Consider the following 16,832-nt stretch of genomic DNA (forward strand, 5'->3'; position numbering starts at 1 on the left):
TCAACCATATTGGTTTGGCTTCTGTTTCTCGCTCCCCCCGCTGGGGATCCGGGCTCCCCGTCCCGCGTGGCTTCCAACGTAAGAGCTCTTGGTTACCATTGTTGTTTTTAATGATCTTGTTGCATTTCTTTGCAGTGTTGTCCAGCAGGCAACTGGAAAGCGGGCGTTTGTCTTGAGTCGGTCCACATTCGTTGGCAGCGGGAAGCACAGTGGACACTGGCTGGGCGACAACTTCTCTCAGTGGAAGGACCTGCGCCGGTCAGTCGTTGGAATCCTGGAATTCAACCTCTTTGGCATTCCCTATGTAAGTCTGGTGTCCTCTAGGCAGGTGCTGGCTTATACACAATATCACTTCAAATTAACTCAAATGTTTTCTGGAACAAGCCACTTGAGGTGGCCAGCAGTAACAGCCTCCACAGCGTAAGGAAATGCAGATTAAAAGGCTTAATGTCAGTCTTGGCTGCTGAAGGGAAACAAAAATAGCACTGCAAGCTTCAGGCTGACTTAATGCATGCCATCCAAAACTGGTCTCTTTGTATTATGTATTCTGTGATTAAGACCCCTTGCAAAACCCTTAGGTTTGCAAGTTGGGAGGGAGAATTTGTAGAGATATTTGGAAATACAGTCAGAAGAATTTGGAAATACAGTCAGGTCTTCCACACTGAACTTATTTCTCTAGGAGATAGCACAACCTCAGTTGCAGAAAAATTTGTATCATTATGGAGCATTCTTATAAAGTAATTAAAAACAGTTATTTCTTTACAAAAAAAATATTTTTAATAGCAAATTTCTGTAGCCTCTCATTTTTGGGCCTCAGTCACAATCACAAACACTTACAAAACCCAATAATTTTATTTTTCCTTAGATTGGTGCTGATATCTGTGGGTTTAACTACAACACTACCTACGAACTCTGCCTGCGCTGGATGCAGCTTGGCTCTTTCTATCCATTTTCCAGAAATCACAATGCAGAGGGAAACAGCGTAAGTAAACAAAATTACATAAAGCTGTAGCCTGTGATTACAGTTATGTGGATAGTGATTTGTATTACTTTCTCAGAAATTAACCTGCCCTTCTCGGGTAAACTGGAGCAGTGGGCGAAAAGGAGTGCTGCACCGAGAGCAGGAATTACACAGTGAAATGTAAAATTTTCCCATCCATAATGTAAAGATAACATAGAAACACTGGTCTTCTCACTTTGTTGGTAAAATTCATCTGTTTCATCTTTTACCTACTGAAGGCCATGTTTTATTTAAGAGCAGTGAGTGTCAGTGTATCTTCCTACTCCCTAGATTGTTACAGTTTTTGTTTCAGCACATCTCTAATTATAATAAGTATTGCAGGGAGGGGAGAGAGATCATTAAACACCGTCCTTGCTGCTCTTAAGCAAGTTACAAACACGTGAGAATTCCAAGGAGAGGCACCAATGGCGACAGCATTATCAGCCAAGAGGCAACCAAGGCCAGAAGAGGCTAAAGAGCCCATGAGATGCATGAAAAAGTGCAGCCTTAGTCCAGATCCATGCCCTGGTTTTGACACCATAAAAGTCCTTTAAAAACTTGTTGCAAACAGAAAGAAGCATCAGGACATTTCTAGCTATGAAGTTTGCAGGTCTTGCAGCCTTTGTATTTATTCTATGTTTATCTGCAACCATGATGAATGGTTCTGCTTGCTCAGTAAATGTTTGGGCTTTTTTCCTTCCGCACACTGATCTGTGCAATGCTGGAGCTCAGGTTATTTGCTAACCTTCAGTGATTTGAAGTTACATCATCAAAATGCTGCAACATTTACACTCCCAGAAAGACCTTTGTCTCTGCATGAGAGTATGATGGATGTTCAGCAATTGGGCAAATGCAGGAATAATAAACTGTAGTAGTATCATTAAGAGGGTCAACAATTAGCCTGTAGATCCCTGAGGTACTTCTTTGTAGGAGAACAAATGTCTGTGCGGTGTTAGCTGTTGCTAAATATTTTCAATTTGCCTCTCCACTAAAGTTAGAGGTCCATATATATATATAAATAAATATATATTTAAAAAATAGATATATACAAATATATAAAAATAAACAAGAAGAGAGTGATGGGTCTATGTGATGGGTCCTGCAACTCAGAGATATATTTGGTTTTAGTGGATTACTTATATCCATTTAAAACATTGTCTTCACAGAAAGAAATGAACAGGCATTTTGGATGACTCAGCATAATCTAAGAAGTATGACTGTTTTTTTGTGAAATTAGGCAGTGTTTTTACAGTGTCAGAACACTGGTAAAAATATAGTGCAATTTTTGAAATAATAGATGGATGCTCTGGAGCTCAGAGCCAGCAGGGAGTATTCTTAGTGACTGATTCTGACGTAAACAAAATAATGGTGAAATTTTACTTAAATATTGAATTTAGTTAGCATTAGGTTATTGTTAAAATAAAATCTTAAATATTCACTTTGCTTAATTCATTTGGTATTTCAAACGGTTTAATTAATATTTTTCTTGTCTGAAAAGCACTAGATAATATAAAAGGCTTTGTTACTTCTATTCCTTTTACGTTTCATTATCCTTGGACTTCGTCATATAGTCTTCAGTTTTAATGAGAAAATTGAGTACTCTGGAAAGATTTCATGAAGGAGAAAGAGAGCCATGTGATTTTTAAGCTGGCTGGTTAGCACTGAAGAGGTTGGACAGGAGGAATTAAAGGAGATGTAACACTTTCCCATATCAGTACTGCCCTTGGCTACATGCTCTGCATCCCATCCCATGGCAGAGTCAAGGCTGCCTTGGAGTAAGATCAAAACCAACCAATGAAGACAGACAGACTGCTCCAACTGCTCCAACGTGTTCTCTTGATGGTGGGACCCAGTGTGTGTCCTGTCTCGCAGGAAAGCATCGCTGGCAGCGAGGAACTGAGGGGCACTGCTGGTGTGTGGGTGCCCTGTTAGTCAGGACATTCTGAAATGGGGCACACAGGAGGAGAAATCCAGTTTCTTTGAGTGGATGGAATGTTTTCCACACACAGTGACTTTGGTCACATGTGTTGGCTTCAGCGGGGCTATGAGTTTACTGTTTTAAGTCGACTTGCCTTTATGTTCGTGGCCAACACAATTATGCTTTTGACTTTGATCTTCAGATTATCAGTCTTCCTTTTTTCCTGTGTTTTATCTCCTTTGTCTGAGAGGACTTGCATCTCGAGGATAAATTAATTTCTAGAGGCAGGGTTTCTGTTCCTGAGCACAGACATGGAGCCCCAGCTTCCTTCTCCTCACAAGGTTAGGGGTGGTTGCAGAGGGCTCACATACATTGTGGTGGGACCTGATCTTTTTGAACTCAATGGAATTTTTCAAGTTAAGAATTTTATACAAACGTTAGTTTGGGAATAATGGATGTTGTTCTTAATATATCTTGTAGTTTGCAAATGAGTGCTTTTTCTTATTTAAACACTCATTTCTGTAGCATCATGCCTGCCACAGCTCTCCTTACATTGCACTCAGCTTCTCTGCTGTTTGTTTCACTGCTCAGTACAAATCTAAGGTTTTCCTGAACAGGAACAAGACCCAGCAGTGTTTGGAGATGCATTTGCCAAGATATCTCGTGCTACTCTTCGGATTAGATACTCACTCCTGCCATACTTGTACACCCTGTTCTACGAGTCTCACGTTCACGGAGGCACGGTGGTGCGGTCACTGATGCATGAGTGAGTTTGGAGTCTCTTTTTTATCGTAATTTGCTCACAAAAGTAGTTGAGCTCTTGTGTATATACTAGTTGATATCCTTAGGAGAATAGTCACAGTACTATTATTGCATGCTCTTTCTTAAAGGAAGAGTTGAACAATTAAATCAGTCAAGTTATAGGCACAAAGATAGCTCTCAATATATGTGCAAAGTATTTCTATTATTATATAACCTGTATTTGTTTCCAGTGGGGGAAAAAGACAAACTTAAGAAAGAAGAATTCTGAAAATTTCTAGTCTTAGGCAAATACGCAGTTCTTCTTTATTTCAAAAATGGGAGTCACATAGCTGTATTTTCTATATTTGAATGAAATCAATGAAATCTGTATTCTGATCCAGAATGCTAAAAGGCCTCATACAGAGAGTCCAATGATCCATAGCATTTGTTTTTTTTTTTCCAATTTAGCACTTGCATCTGCATGCTGTCTATGAAACACACATCTGTGTCCACAAATTGCACAGAGAAAACAGAGCTAGAGATGTTTGAGTGTAGAAGCAGGTGCAAAACTGAGATTAATAAATGCAGACTGAAAAGCCCCTCTGAAAATTAAACTCAGATTTTTGGAACAACACATCTTTTCTTTTTGGAAGAAACAGGAAACCAACTGAGGTCTAGTTTCCTTGTCCTCATCTTTTAATTAGGTTTTTTACCTGCTTTTGGTAAATTTTCTACTTCAGAATGCTTTATGTGAAGACTTGAGCAAAAGGAGTGCAAATAATACTTAGGAAAGCCTGAAGCTCTGCCACAATTTCATTTCATTGGTGCAGGCTATGTCATGGACTGTTTAATGTTCTTTTTGTTCCATTTAGGTTAAAAACATTTTGGTTAAAGGGTAAGGCATTTCTTGCAAATTAAACTCAGGTTACTCTAAAATGTGGACAATTCATGTATGGAAACGATATGCACAAAATCTGTTCTGCTTCCTCAGCATACTGGTTAACTGATAAATTTTAAAGCAGTATCCTTCCTTTTTCTACTCTGTAATGTTATTTTACTAGATAAAGTTAAGGAGAATTTTGTAGATACTCATAACTTAGAATTGGCTATATGCTATTTCAAGTATTTTAGGTCTATTTTTGCTTAGTGTGATTTGTGTTAATATTGTAAATGCCCAAGTTAATTTTGGCATTAATATTAGCTAATCTCTGCTAATACAGAATTACTTTAGTGTTATTAAAGCTGCCTTTCTGACCATTACCAGCATACCTGTACTCTATGTGGGCCACATCCACATTAGCAAATTTCCAAATTTGCTTTGATTTGAGTCGTAGAGCAGTCTCAGATGTGCCAGCAGAGGCTTCTGTCGGATGAAACCGAGCTGAGAGGTTCACTACAGACACTGATGGGAGCTTAGTCAGCAGGACCAGAGTGGGATAACTAGGAAATAAAACCTCTAAAATGCATGTAAGTAGGGTAGGCTTCAGGAGATCAACACAAACTGTTTCCCTTCCCAGTGCCCCTACTGGCATCCTAGTCCCATCATTTGCTAATGTTGCCATAGCTAGATCCTAAAATGGCTTTAAAGTGTTTTTTACTACTATTAGTTAATTCTGGTTACTGTTATTCACTGTTATTACTTAATGAGTATTTCTTATTATTTCTAATTAATATTAAGCAGTTTAGTAGTGGGTCTACCCAAGTAGAGAAAGTGACCCAGATGCTAACAGGAGAAATGTGGGTTTTTGAGAAAGAGAGCTGAAACAGAATTTTCAGTGTATGGATGATGGAAGTTTACATCAACCTTGCCTCTTACTTGTAAAAAATACAAAGGAAAACTAAAAACTCCTGCATTCGTTTTTTCAGGTGAAGCTCTTAAGAGTTCACAGTCCTCACCATGAAAACAGCTGTACTCAGGCAGGGAGTCTCCAATCAATAGCCATTTCATGTGGACATTTCATTCCATTTTGAACATTTAGAGGCTCATTTCAAGTAACAAACAAGAACAACATCCCTGTAGATTCATATAAGCATATTTGGTGCCTCTGAGGCTTTCACTCCATGAAGCAGAGGCGTCAATATCTCAGCTGTCTAAAAAGACTGTGAGGTGGTAATCCATTAGTGGAAGGGAAAGTTGTGTTTAAAGGCTAAACAGGGGGAAAATATGACAGAAAAGAGGCCAGCATCTAACCAGACAAAGCAGTAGATAGAATTAAAGACCTTTCATAGATCACAGCTTAATGGTTTAATGGCTTATACTTTCAAAATAGGGAAGTTCATTTGTTTACTGAATTTGTGCTAGTGGTTGCTATAATTGCAAGAGAAAATTAGGCTGAGTTAGAGGGTGAGATGCTTGTTTCCATGTACAAATATGATTGATTCTTCTTTTTTCATAATTTCTCGATCAGCTTTTTGTCCTGAAATCTCCCACAACAAAATATATTGTATTAGTATTACAATTTTATTACAGTGAAATTGAAAATACAGAGCACCTATTGAGATGACAGAAAAACTCATGTTTTGTATTTCAAAAACTTTAGGACAAGGTAATTAATCAAAAACGGCAATCTGCTTTAAATATTTACAAAACATTATGTCAAAATGCAATAATGACCAAGATTAATGTGTCCAAAAGAGCTGCTGTTCTGGACAGAAAAAGAAACTGAATAAATTGAGGTTTCTTTCAAGCAGAGCCCAAGGCATGCCTTCAAGAACATTTTTTCCTAAGTTCCGTGTATTCCTGTACTCCTCTAAGTTTGCGATATTTTAGAAATCTGAGCACTCAATAGGTGTCTTTTTATTGCCAAGTTATCTTTACTTGTTTGGGGAAATTTCTGTAAGCCTGGGCAGGGTGCGGTGTGGGCCTTTGCCCCAAGCAGGCAGGGTGTCAGAGCAGGGCACTGACACGGGACCACTCTGCTCCAGCCAGTGTTCAACAGAGACCTGGCTTTAGACAGAGACAGCTGCAAAGTCCGTGAAACAGACACAGTAAATGAATTTTTAAACAAGGAGTTTATATGTCCTTAGAGAATAATATGTAAATATGCAATAGCCAGTGTGAATTTGTCAAAAATGCATGAAAACCAGACCACTTGCCATTTCTGACAAGGCAGCAGTGCTGTTGGAGTGGCAGGGGGGCAGAGGAGCAGCAGAAGTCAGGAGGTACAAGGTACCTTGATTTTAGCAGGATTTGAGACACACTTCGTGTGACATTCTTATAAGAACTAGGATCCATTAATTATTTCCTCAGGAATAGACTTACAAATGATTGAAAACCTATTTAAATTCTCAAGGATTTTATGCTGGATGAGTGGAGGTCTCACTTGGGAAGGATGTCTCTTCTTTGCCAGGTGCTGTTCAATATTTTCATTAGATGAAGCATGGTGGAGTAGAGATCTCTTCCCAAGGGAAGGCAGGTGATGCCAGGCAAACAGGACTGTGAGCATTCTGGAAAACATGATCAGAATTCAAATCAATTTTAGCGCATTGAGTAAAATGGACTGAATTCCGTAGGTTTTTCATCCATTCAGGAGAGGCAGCTAAAAAGCACAATATGTATGAATGTTGCTTTGTGTTTGTCTTGCAAACAATTTCAAATGTAAATCTGTGAAAGGTGTGGAAAGCCAAATCCAAGGATTTTCACAAATGCTTTAGATCCCAGAGCACAGTGTTTTTTCTCTGTGTTCCCTCTCCTGGGCCTGGCCCCTCTCCTGCTCATTGGTTCCCACAATGAACTCTCAGCCCAATGAACAGAAATAAAGTGAATTGTTTTCCCACTGTTGCTGTTCTGAAAAGATATCAGCTTCATCATTTTGTGAGAGTTCTGGTCTGCTCTGGGATGGTAGGTATTACTGAAATATCTGAACCTTTGTCCAGCTTTTGGCATTCCCTCAATCAGGAAAAATATTTGACTGTGTTGAAGGATACTTTGAGGAAGCAAATTACTTGTCACAGTGAGTAATATCAAAATATTTGGCAAATCCTAATGACTGTGAATTAATGTTGTGTATTTCACTTTCAAAATAGATTTACCTCTGATCAGGAGACTCATGGAATAGATACTGCCTTCCTTTGGGGACCTGCCTTTATGATTGCTCCTGTTCTTGAAGAGGCAAGTACTGTAATTAAAACTGCCATCATACTGGAATAAAAGAAATGAATGATGCTTAGGGCATTGGATGACATTCAGAGCATGTTTGCTCATATCCATCCCCTTCTACTCTCCACTGTCAAAGCTTGCAGAATACATTCCTGAGCAGCACAGACGGTACAGAGCTTTTCAGTACTTGAAGTGGGAGGATGAAAGTGGGGGCACAGCCTTTCCCTTCTACTCCAAGTGAGGAATGGATGTAAAGAGGCTGGATGCTGCCCCTGACGTGCTCCTGTTACTGTGCTGGCAGCAGTTTCCAAGGACACACACAGAGCAGTAATTGTCAAGCTAGGAAGAAACACACAGATATGAAACCAAACTGGTTTCCATATTACCGCTCACCCACAGTGTTTTGGAACTGCAGCATCTCAAGGGCTATGGGAGGAGTTTCCCAGCATCACAGGCAAAGGCAGTCATTATGGAAACAATAATGATAATGTTAGCTGCTAACAGGACAGGTTTTAAAAAGCAGCATTTTCATCTGCTGTGCTGGGCACAGTACTGGGGTCATGGCTCTCGCTGCTTGGCTGGAGCAAGGGTGTGTTTCTCTCCTTGCCCACCACTGACTGCTGGCAGCACAGGAAAGGTATGTCTGAGCAGATCTAAGTATTTTCATGTGGTGTATCCTAGTGCAGTTTGCAATCAGCATGCTGCCAGAATATCTGATATATTTCTAGATGTTGCTGATGATCAAACATATAAACAGGCCACTGTTAGTCACATTTTTTTAACTAACCCTTTTGTCTCTGTGAATTTAATATAAAAATCTTATTCCTGCATCTAAAACTATTCTGACCCCACTGAGGCATTTCTTTCATCAGTCCTTTATCTTCAGACCCCCACAGGTTTCTAATAGCTGATGAGTAACAAGGAGATTTCACAGGGTCTCAGACCAGCAAGATGATGAAGGATGTGAAAAAAGCCTTCCCATGAAGAGGGAGTGACAAGCCAAGGGAGGCTTCCTGCAAAGAATTGAATAAAAGGGAACATTACAAAGATATATAAAATGATAGGGGGTCTAGATAAGGAGTTCTTTATGGTTTTTTGAAGAACTGCAGCACAAAAGGAGGGCTGCATGCCTGTGGCCTGATGAGGGAAGCAGAACTTTGAAGGCAGCACATTGCTGGCAGCCAGGGCTGCGCCAGCTGGCAAGGCAGGGGCAGAGGTGAGCTGTAAGCCCCACACTCTGGCAGTGCAGGCCAGCAGTGACTGTGTCAAACTGCAGCATGGCATCTGCTTGTGTAGAGAAGATGGGTCAGGGATGACTTGCCCTTCACTCCTTGAGTCCTAGGATTAGAGCAAGTGGGACATCCAAAAAGAATTAGAATGGGGAACTGCTTTACACACTGGTTTGTTATTTAGGGAGTCATGAAGGTGAGGCTCATGGAATCATAAAGACATAGAATAGTTTGGGTTGGAAGGGACCTTAAAGATCATCTTGTTCCAACCCCCCTGCCATGGGCAGGGCCACCTCCCACTGGGCCAAGTTGCTCAAAGCCCCATCCAACCTGGCCCTAAAATCATCATGACTCAGATGATGGTTACACACTTTTCTGTAGACCAGAGTATCCAGGGTTGTCATAATACTGCAGAGGAAAGATGGAGAGGGGAGCATCTTGACTTTATAAGGTTTTTCGTATATCTAAAACCCCTAAAATGTCAAATGGTAACTTTGCCTTAACTCTTCTCTTCCACCTTTAGTTTTTCTTGCTCCATAAGATTCCTAGGGTAGTCCTTGGGGCTAAACCATAATTCTGCAAAGGGGCAGACATCTACACTGAGAGTAAAAATTAATCCGTTTGTGAGATTAAACAACTTGTGACAAAAATGGAAGAAGTATGTTTGGATTCCAGCTGTTCCTGGAGTTATTAATACAAAGTGCCTTTAGCATGATTCCATCCCTGCAGCGATATGACACAACACATGCTGCAAAACAAAGTACAGTAATTGTGCAATTAGCAAAACATTTATTATTTATTATTACTTATCTGCAGCTTTAAATTTTTTACAAGAGGAGAAGGATCTGTGTGTCCTCTGTGTGCTAGAGCTTATTCTCTGCCTATTTCTGCGACCGGAACAGTGCAAGAGGCACTGAGCAGTGGTGTCCTCCCGCTTCAGATGTGAAGCCCTGTCTTGCAAAGGCTGCCATAGCCCTCACTGGGGCTGCTCAGATGTTGGAGGAGTGCACCTAGGCCAGTTACATTTGCAAGACATAGAGTTATGTACTAGAATGAAATAATCATGTAACATTGACTCATCCCGGGATGTGGCAGTAAAACCCCCCAAATAGGATAGGCTTGTCTGTTTAGTATTATAGATTAGCCAGCACTAGTTCACTGCTAGGACAATAACTCAGCCATAATATCCAAAATTTGATATTATTAGAATATTCAGCATACATCTCTCCATGCACAAATATAATAAAGCTAATGTAATATCAGAAATGCAAAAAGAAAAAAGACTTTAATCTCTTTATAACAATTACAGGGAGCAAGATCTGTGACTGTATACTTCCCTGAAGCACAATGGTTCGACTACTATACCGTATGTATTTTTAAGATTAATTTTCTTACTTTTTTTTTTACATAATTTAAAATGGTACAATTCCAGCAAAATAACTTTCAGCAATGTTCAGCAGTATTTTTGCCACAGCATCTGTATTTAACTAGAAACTAGAAGAACAAAAAGTTTACATCAGGCTAGCTGGGAGAGTAAATTACACATCTTTCAGTAACATTTTATTTTCTGGTTTTGCTATGTAAAGCTCTAAGTCACAGTGAACAGAATTTTCAAGAGCAGCCTAGACATGCATGAAAGTGCCAGGATTTCTTTCTTTGCCCCCCACTTTTAATTCTTGTTCTGATACACTTCCCTGCACAGAGGAGAGGCAGAAACCTAAGCCACACTCCTGAGAACATGCCACAAACCCTCCTGTGCATGTACTTTTGCACATGCATCGCTTTTGAGAGAAGGCATATTGTGAGAGCAGGGTGAGGCCCCACTCTGGAAGATACTTCCAAGAGATGCAGAACAGTCTGCTCTGTGGGACATGCCAGTACCTTCTCTTTTCAGGGACTATGAGTCTTGAGCTTCCTAACACCGTCACCAGGACCGCATTTCCAATAGTGCTCTGCTGCAATCTGCAGCCTAAGCCGAGCGTTGGCTTCAACAGGAGCAGTTAAGCTGATGCTAAGAGCTTTCAGAAATGTGAGCCCAGGATCATCAGGCTGTTGTTAACTCTCCTGAGCACCCCTGGCAGAGAAGCGGGCAGAACAGAAATGTTCTCACAGGAAATTCAGGCTTATTCTTAAATAAGTTTGGTCATTTTCAGCATTTGGCTGGTGTCCTCAGATGGATGTTCATCCAACCCTTTCCTTTTCCTCTTTTCATAAAACTGTGATGCTGCAAAGTTGAACATTCAGTTCAACTCTCCTTGTGGCTCCCCCTGAGCCTCCTTGCTGCACTGGGCACAGGGACAGTGGCCTGTGTCCCTTGCCCTGCCTATGTGCCTGCCCCTGGCATTGCTCAGCTCCCAGTATCTGGCATGTACTTGTCATGCACATGGTGCTTATCCAAACCAAAGCTGGGTGCTTGCCATAAATCATTATTACTATTTACAGAGGGCAAGAGCAAAGCCTTCCTGTTATTTACTCTGTACATAAGTCTTGCCTACAGCTGGTTTTGAGGCATTAAACCAGAAAAGGATGATGCAGAGAACTTAATGCTGGTTGTCTACACACACACAAATTTCACTCACTGAATGCTGTAATTACTTTTTGAAAGGGGAAGAATTGTTCTTAGAAGAGAAGAAAATCTACAGTTTACATTCCCAAATGACTATGAATCACTTACCTTAAACTGAATTGTGACAGGCTCCATATGTATAAAAAGAGGAAGCAAAAGTTTCTTTTTATTTTTGCTCAGTCTCTTGATGAGTGGCTTTTTTTTCACAGCATATGAAATAATGATACCATTTTTAAAGACCATTTGCTGTCTTTCAGTCATGATGCTTCTGTCTCATGCATATGCATAACTGCAGGGGCTAGATCCTCTTTCATGTTAAAAAAGAAACTACAAGAACACTCCTGAAGTCTATGTTTTAGTTTGTTTTTTTCACTGATGTAACTGAAATGAAAATGTACCCCTTGCTCTCTTTTTCAGTGGTGTATATGTATAGTGCCTGGATTGGCATTTTTTTTAACTGCATTAATTTTTGCGGTAGGGTCTTAGCGTGCCAGATTCCTGGAAGAAGAACTATACTACTGTGTCTGCCCCACTGAGCAAGATCCCTCTGTACATCCGTGGAGGGTACATTCTGCCAAAACAGGCACCAGCCACAACCACTACTGAGAGGTAACATCACCTGTGTTTGTCACCAAGCAGCCACGATGTGGGTCAGACTCGCAGTCAGTCAAAAAAGCAATCAAAAGAAAGTACAGAAGAGAGACTATCTGCAGCTCCCAGCTGCCATCCCAAGTGATAAGTACAGTATTTTTATACCACTATTCGCTCCATTTCATTAGGAGAAATCACCTCAGAGGTGACCCATGTCACTGTTAGCACAGTTGACACCTACTCCTGGCTCTGTGGTTATGCTCAGAAAAGCTTTTGCACCTCTTACTGCTGCACACTGACCTGCTGTCAGTCATTCAGAGTAAATGTATGCAAGGGGAAATGCAAAACTCTTCTTGGGCGAATTTATCAAATGCCATAAACAAGGTGGAAAAGCTCAAATCTCTCTTCAGGAAAGTTATTTCCCCATGCTAATGGATGTGCTGGTCTCAAGTCTGACCTATGCTCAGAAGCTAATCTGAATAGGAAAGAGAGGGGACAGCACTGTGCAGAAACCATACTATGGTAGTACTGGGGACCAGTTAACTCCCAGACTGTCCAGTTATCATACATTAAGGCCACAAAAGAAGGGGGAACTTGTCCACATGAGCACTCCAAAGGTGGGAATTTTACACTTCAGTGACAAATCAAGGCAAAGATTTTGTCATCACTTTGGGAGTCCTTTTGGTAAACACTGTCGTCATTCTTCTGTCATGACCCTTTTAGTAACGTTAAAATGGGAGTTGTGCTCAGAAGTTTTTGTTAAGTTACTTGGAAGGGACAGTGCACACAGGTTTGTACTGACACTTCTCAACATGTTTGTCAACAGCCGCCTGAACCCATTTGGACTGATTATTGCCCTGGATGAACAAGGACAAGCTTCTGGATCTCTCTTCTGGGATGATGGTGATTCCATTGGTAAGCCTGGTCCCCTGCTGTGAAGCAGTGTCTGCATGCAGGGCTCTCCTCAGGCCGCCTTTTCAGCAGCATAATGGCACTGGCTCCTGCTAGAAATAAGTGGAGAAATGACCCAGGTTGAACAGTAAAAAGGTCAATGGAAAGTTGACTATGAGTCAGCAGTGCCCTGGCAGCCAGGAGGGCCACCTGTGTCCTGGGGGCATCAGGCACAGCATCTGAACCCAGGCAAGGGAGGGGATTTTCCCGCTCTGCTCTGCTCTGGGGCAGCCTCACCTCTAGTGCTGGAGGCAGTTCTGGGCACCACAATATAAAAAAGACAAACTGTTAGGGAGTGTCCAAAGGAGGGCAACAAAGACAGTGAAGGGCCTTGAGGAGAAGCCATATGAGGAATGACTGAGGGCACTGGGTCTGTTCAGCTTGGAGGAGACTGAGGGGAGACCTCATTGCAGTTAAACTTCCTCTTGAGGGAAGAGGAGGGGCAGGAACCAATCTCTTCTCTGTGGTGACCAGTGACAGGACCCAAGGGAATGGCCTGAAGTTGTGTCGGGGGAGGTTTAGGTTGGATATTAGAAAAAGGTTTTTCCCCCAGAGGGTGGTTGGGCACTGGAACAGCTCCCCAGGGCAGCAGTCACAGCACCAGCCTGACAGAGTTCAAGAAGCATTTGGATAATGCTCTTGGGCACATGGGGTGACTCTTGGGAATGGTGCTGTGCAGGGCCAGGAGCTGGACTTGATTATCCTTGAGGGTCCCTTCTAAGTCATCTTATTCCGTGATTCTGTGAAGGCAAAAAGCAGATTGCTCTTGAAGTTAACCTTTTGATATGAGAAATGTGTGACACTGGGAGCAGCTGGTCTGCTAGACAGGGCAATCTCTCACCTTGTGTTCTCCTGAGATCAACCTAAGACTAGAGGAAGAGATTAAATAGCCCACAGATCATCTTAGTCTGACCGTAGCCACTTGCTACTATAATGTGAACTGCTTATGGATTTTGCTGCCTGTTTTGATATCAATCGTCCTTGCTTTGTGTTTTGACAGATACTATTGAAAAAGAGAACTACTTCTTGGCTAAATATACATTCAGCACAGTAAGTGGCAACATACAAGGTACCTACTTACATATAGGTAGTTGTATTTTAGTGTAGCCATTTTAAGGTGCTGATGTCTAACTTTTCTCTGGAAAGCTTTTTATCTTCTAGTTCAGTCTATAAACCGGGTAAGCTACCTAATGCTTTCATTTACAGCTAGCTACAAAATAGTCCAGCTATGATCCTGCAGTTTTGTGTTTGCTTCATTGAGTATCATAATGATACATGTCATTAATGTCCCTGCTGTGATACGAATCTGAAAAAAAACCACTTTTTCAACTTTTTTTTTTTCCTTAGCTGCAGCTCCTGGGGACAAGGGACCTTTTTCTTGTCTTCTTCCTAGCAAACACTTTTAGTCTGACAGGTGGGAGAAGGCTAGATTCCTCTCTTCAGGATATCCCAGCAACCTTTTAACTTTGACCACTTGATGTTTTTGTTTTGTGGTGTAGAGAATTACGTAGTCTTAATTCTTTAGCTTGCATTTCCTTGTCTGATAGCACAGACACTGCTCCCATGGTGGGCATCCTGCGGAGAGATCCAGCACGCTACTGGCAACCCACGGTGCTGATCAGATGCTCTGTGCAGCACAGGAGCAGATTAGCTCAGGGTCAGTGCTCTGATGCCTTTCACACAGTGCTCAGTTCTGCACAGACATGTCCTGAGAAAAACCTATAGAAAAGCCCAACAGTCAAGGCTTCAGTCGAGTAAAATACTATAAAATATATCTGCCATAAGCTCATTAGTATATGATAGTAACTTGTGGGAGTTATTGTAGGAAAACCTTAACCTATTTCAATAACCCATCTATAAAGATCATATTTCATCTGCAACTCTAGCATTTGGTAAGAAATAGGATATTGTATATAAACTATGGCATGGTTTGGTCCCCAGCCTTCTGAACATGAGCCAGCATGTGCCCAAGTGGCCAAGAAGGCCAAGGACATCCTGGCTTGTATCAGAAATATACAGGACCAGGGCAATGACTGTACCTCTATACTTGTCACTGGTGAGGCCAGACCTCAGATCCTGTGTTCAGAGAAGGGCAGAGGAGCTGGTGAAGGGTCTGGAGCACGAGTCTGATGATGAGCAGCTGAGGGAGCTGGGGATGTTTAGCCTGGAGAAAAGGAGGCTCAAGGGGGACCTTATGGCTCTTTACACCTGCCTGAAAGGAGGCTGTGGCCAGGTGGGGGTCAGTCTCTTCTTCCAAGTAACAAGTGATAGGACCAGAGGGGGTCAGGTTATACCAGGGAGGATTAGATTAGGTATTAGGAAAAATTTCTTGACTGAAAGGGCTGTCGAGCTCTGGAATAAACTACTTAGGGAAGTGGTGGAGTCACCATCCCTGGAGGTATTTAAAAGATGTGTAGATGTGGCCCTCAGGGACATGGTTTAGTGGTGGACTTGGCAGTGCTGGGTTAATGGTTGAGCTTGATAACCTTAAAGGTATTTTCCAACCTACATGATTACATGATTTTCATGCCATGTATTCCTAAAAGCCCCAAAGTAATCTACAGAAAATATTCAAAACAATAAAATCGTGTCAACCTCTATTGTGATATTACTCGTAGAAGGTCTGTCTTCCAGGAGAAAGAGCAACAGCAGTCCAGGATAAGCCAATGGGCTTATTATGTAGCCTGTTATATTCGTGAAATATTTTCCTGGAACTAATACCACATGGGTAGACTTTAAATTTAGTTTTAACTTACTTTGTTCTTGATTTACCAAGAAAAAAAAGTTCATTCTTCTTCAGAAAGAAAGGATGTTTCAACAGCAAAAAGGAAGAAAAATCACTTTGGTTTTCTGTAGTCTGTGTATAGTAATTTATTGCAGGAAGGCTACAGAAAAACAATACCCAGTTTTATATTAAATTCTGAACTGTGCAAATTAGATTGTTGATTCTCTGGCACTTCCATTTCTCATTGCTCATATTTGACTTCTGCCTGTACATCTATGACTGAATTCCCTATCTGCATTCCAGTATTCTTTAATGTTGAGGTTTTTATTCTGTGTTTATAAAGAAAATGGTCCATCTCAAATAGCAAATTGTAGAGGTATGAGAAATCTATGAAGGCCTTAGTATTTGTTGTACATTTCTATATTCTTAAAAAAATGTGGATGAATAATTTAATCACACCTAGTTTTAGGAGAACACATAAGTTTTTTTTCCCTGAGAGATTTTCTGGTAAGGTCTGACATCACTGCATTTACTCTGAACCCAGCATGGGGTGTTGCAAAAGTAACAGCCACAGGATTAGACCCTTTAATTTTATATTTTCATTTAAAAAACTCAGAAGTATAAAGAAGAATTCAAGACAAGGGCAGGCACCTAAGTCTCAGAGAATGATTCAAGCTCCTGCTCTGTGCTGCTGTCTCACTGCAGTTGGTATTTTAATTCCCTTGACATGCCCCTTTTGACACTCACAGTGACTACATGACCTAAATCAAAGTGCCCCCTTATATGAAGCCCACCAGGCTAGGAAAATACTTGATCCAGATGTATAAGATTGCTGTGCTTCAGGGATGAGCAGGGAAGTCCTCATCCCCAGGGGTGGCAGACAAGGCAGGTGTGCCCTGCCCTGTACCAAGCGGGTCCAGACTATACTAAAAGAATGGTGATGGAAGGGTTGTCCAATGAAATGGGATCTTCTGAAAGGATGCATTAGGCACTAAGTGACTGAATAGCCTGA

At 41.2% G+C, this 16,832-nt stretch overlaps 1 protein-coding gene across 1 annotated transcript in view; it reads left to right on the forward strand.

Annotated features, from left to right (window-relative positions):
• The window catches only part of LOC138104458 (sucrase-isomaltase, intestinal-like), a 42,751-nt gene extending 27,526 nt beyond the window's left edge, over positions 1-15,225 (forward strand). The window contains exons 11-17 of the mRNA XM_069003760.1: positions 136-304; positions 866-982; positions 12,032-12,162; positions 12,971-13,059; positions 14,096-14,164; positions 14,257-14,273; positions 15,037-15,225. Coding sequence (XP_068859861.1) covers positions 136-304; positions 866-982; positions 12,032-12,162; positions 12,971-13,059; positions 14,096-14,164; positions 14,257-14,273; positions 15,037-15,225 — 781 coding nt within the window. The remainder of the gene's footprint in view (positions 1-135; positions 305-865; positions 983-12,031; positions 12,163-12,970; positions 13,060-14,095; positions 14,165-14,256; positions 14,274-15,036) is intronic.
• Positions 15,226-16,832: the final 1,607 nt, after the last annotated feature.

The sequence above is a fragment of the Aphelocoma coerulescens genome, chromosome 1A (genome assembly GCF_041296385.1).
Source record: "Aphelocoma coerulescens isolate FSJ_1873_10779 chromosome 1A, UR_Acoe_1.0, whole genome shotgun sequence".
NCBI classification, from domain to species: domain Eukaryota; kingdom Metazoa; phylum Chordata; class Aves; order Passeriformes; family Corvidae; genus Aphelocoma; species Aphelocoma coerulescens.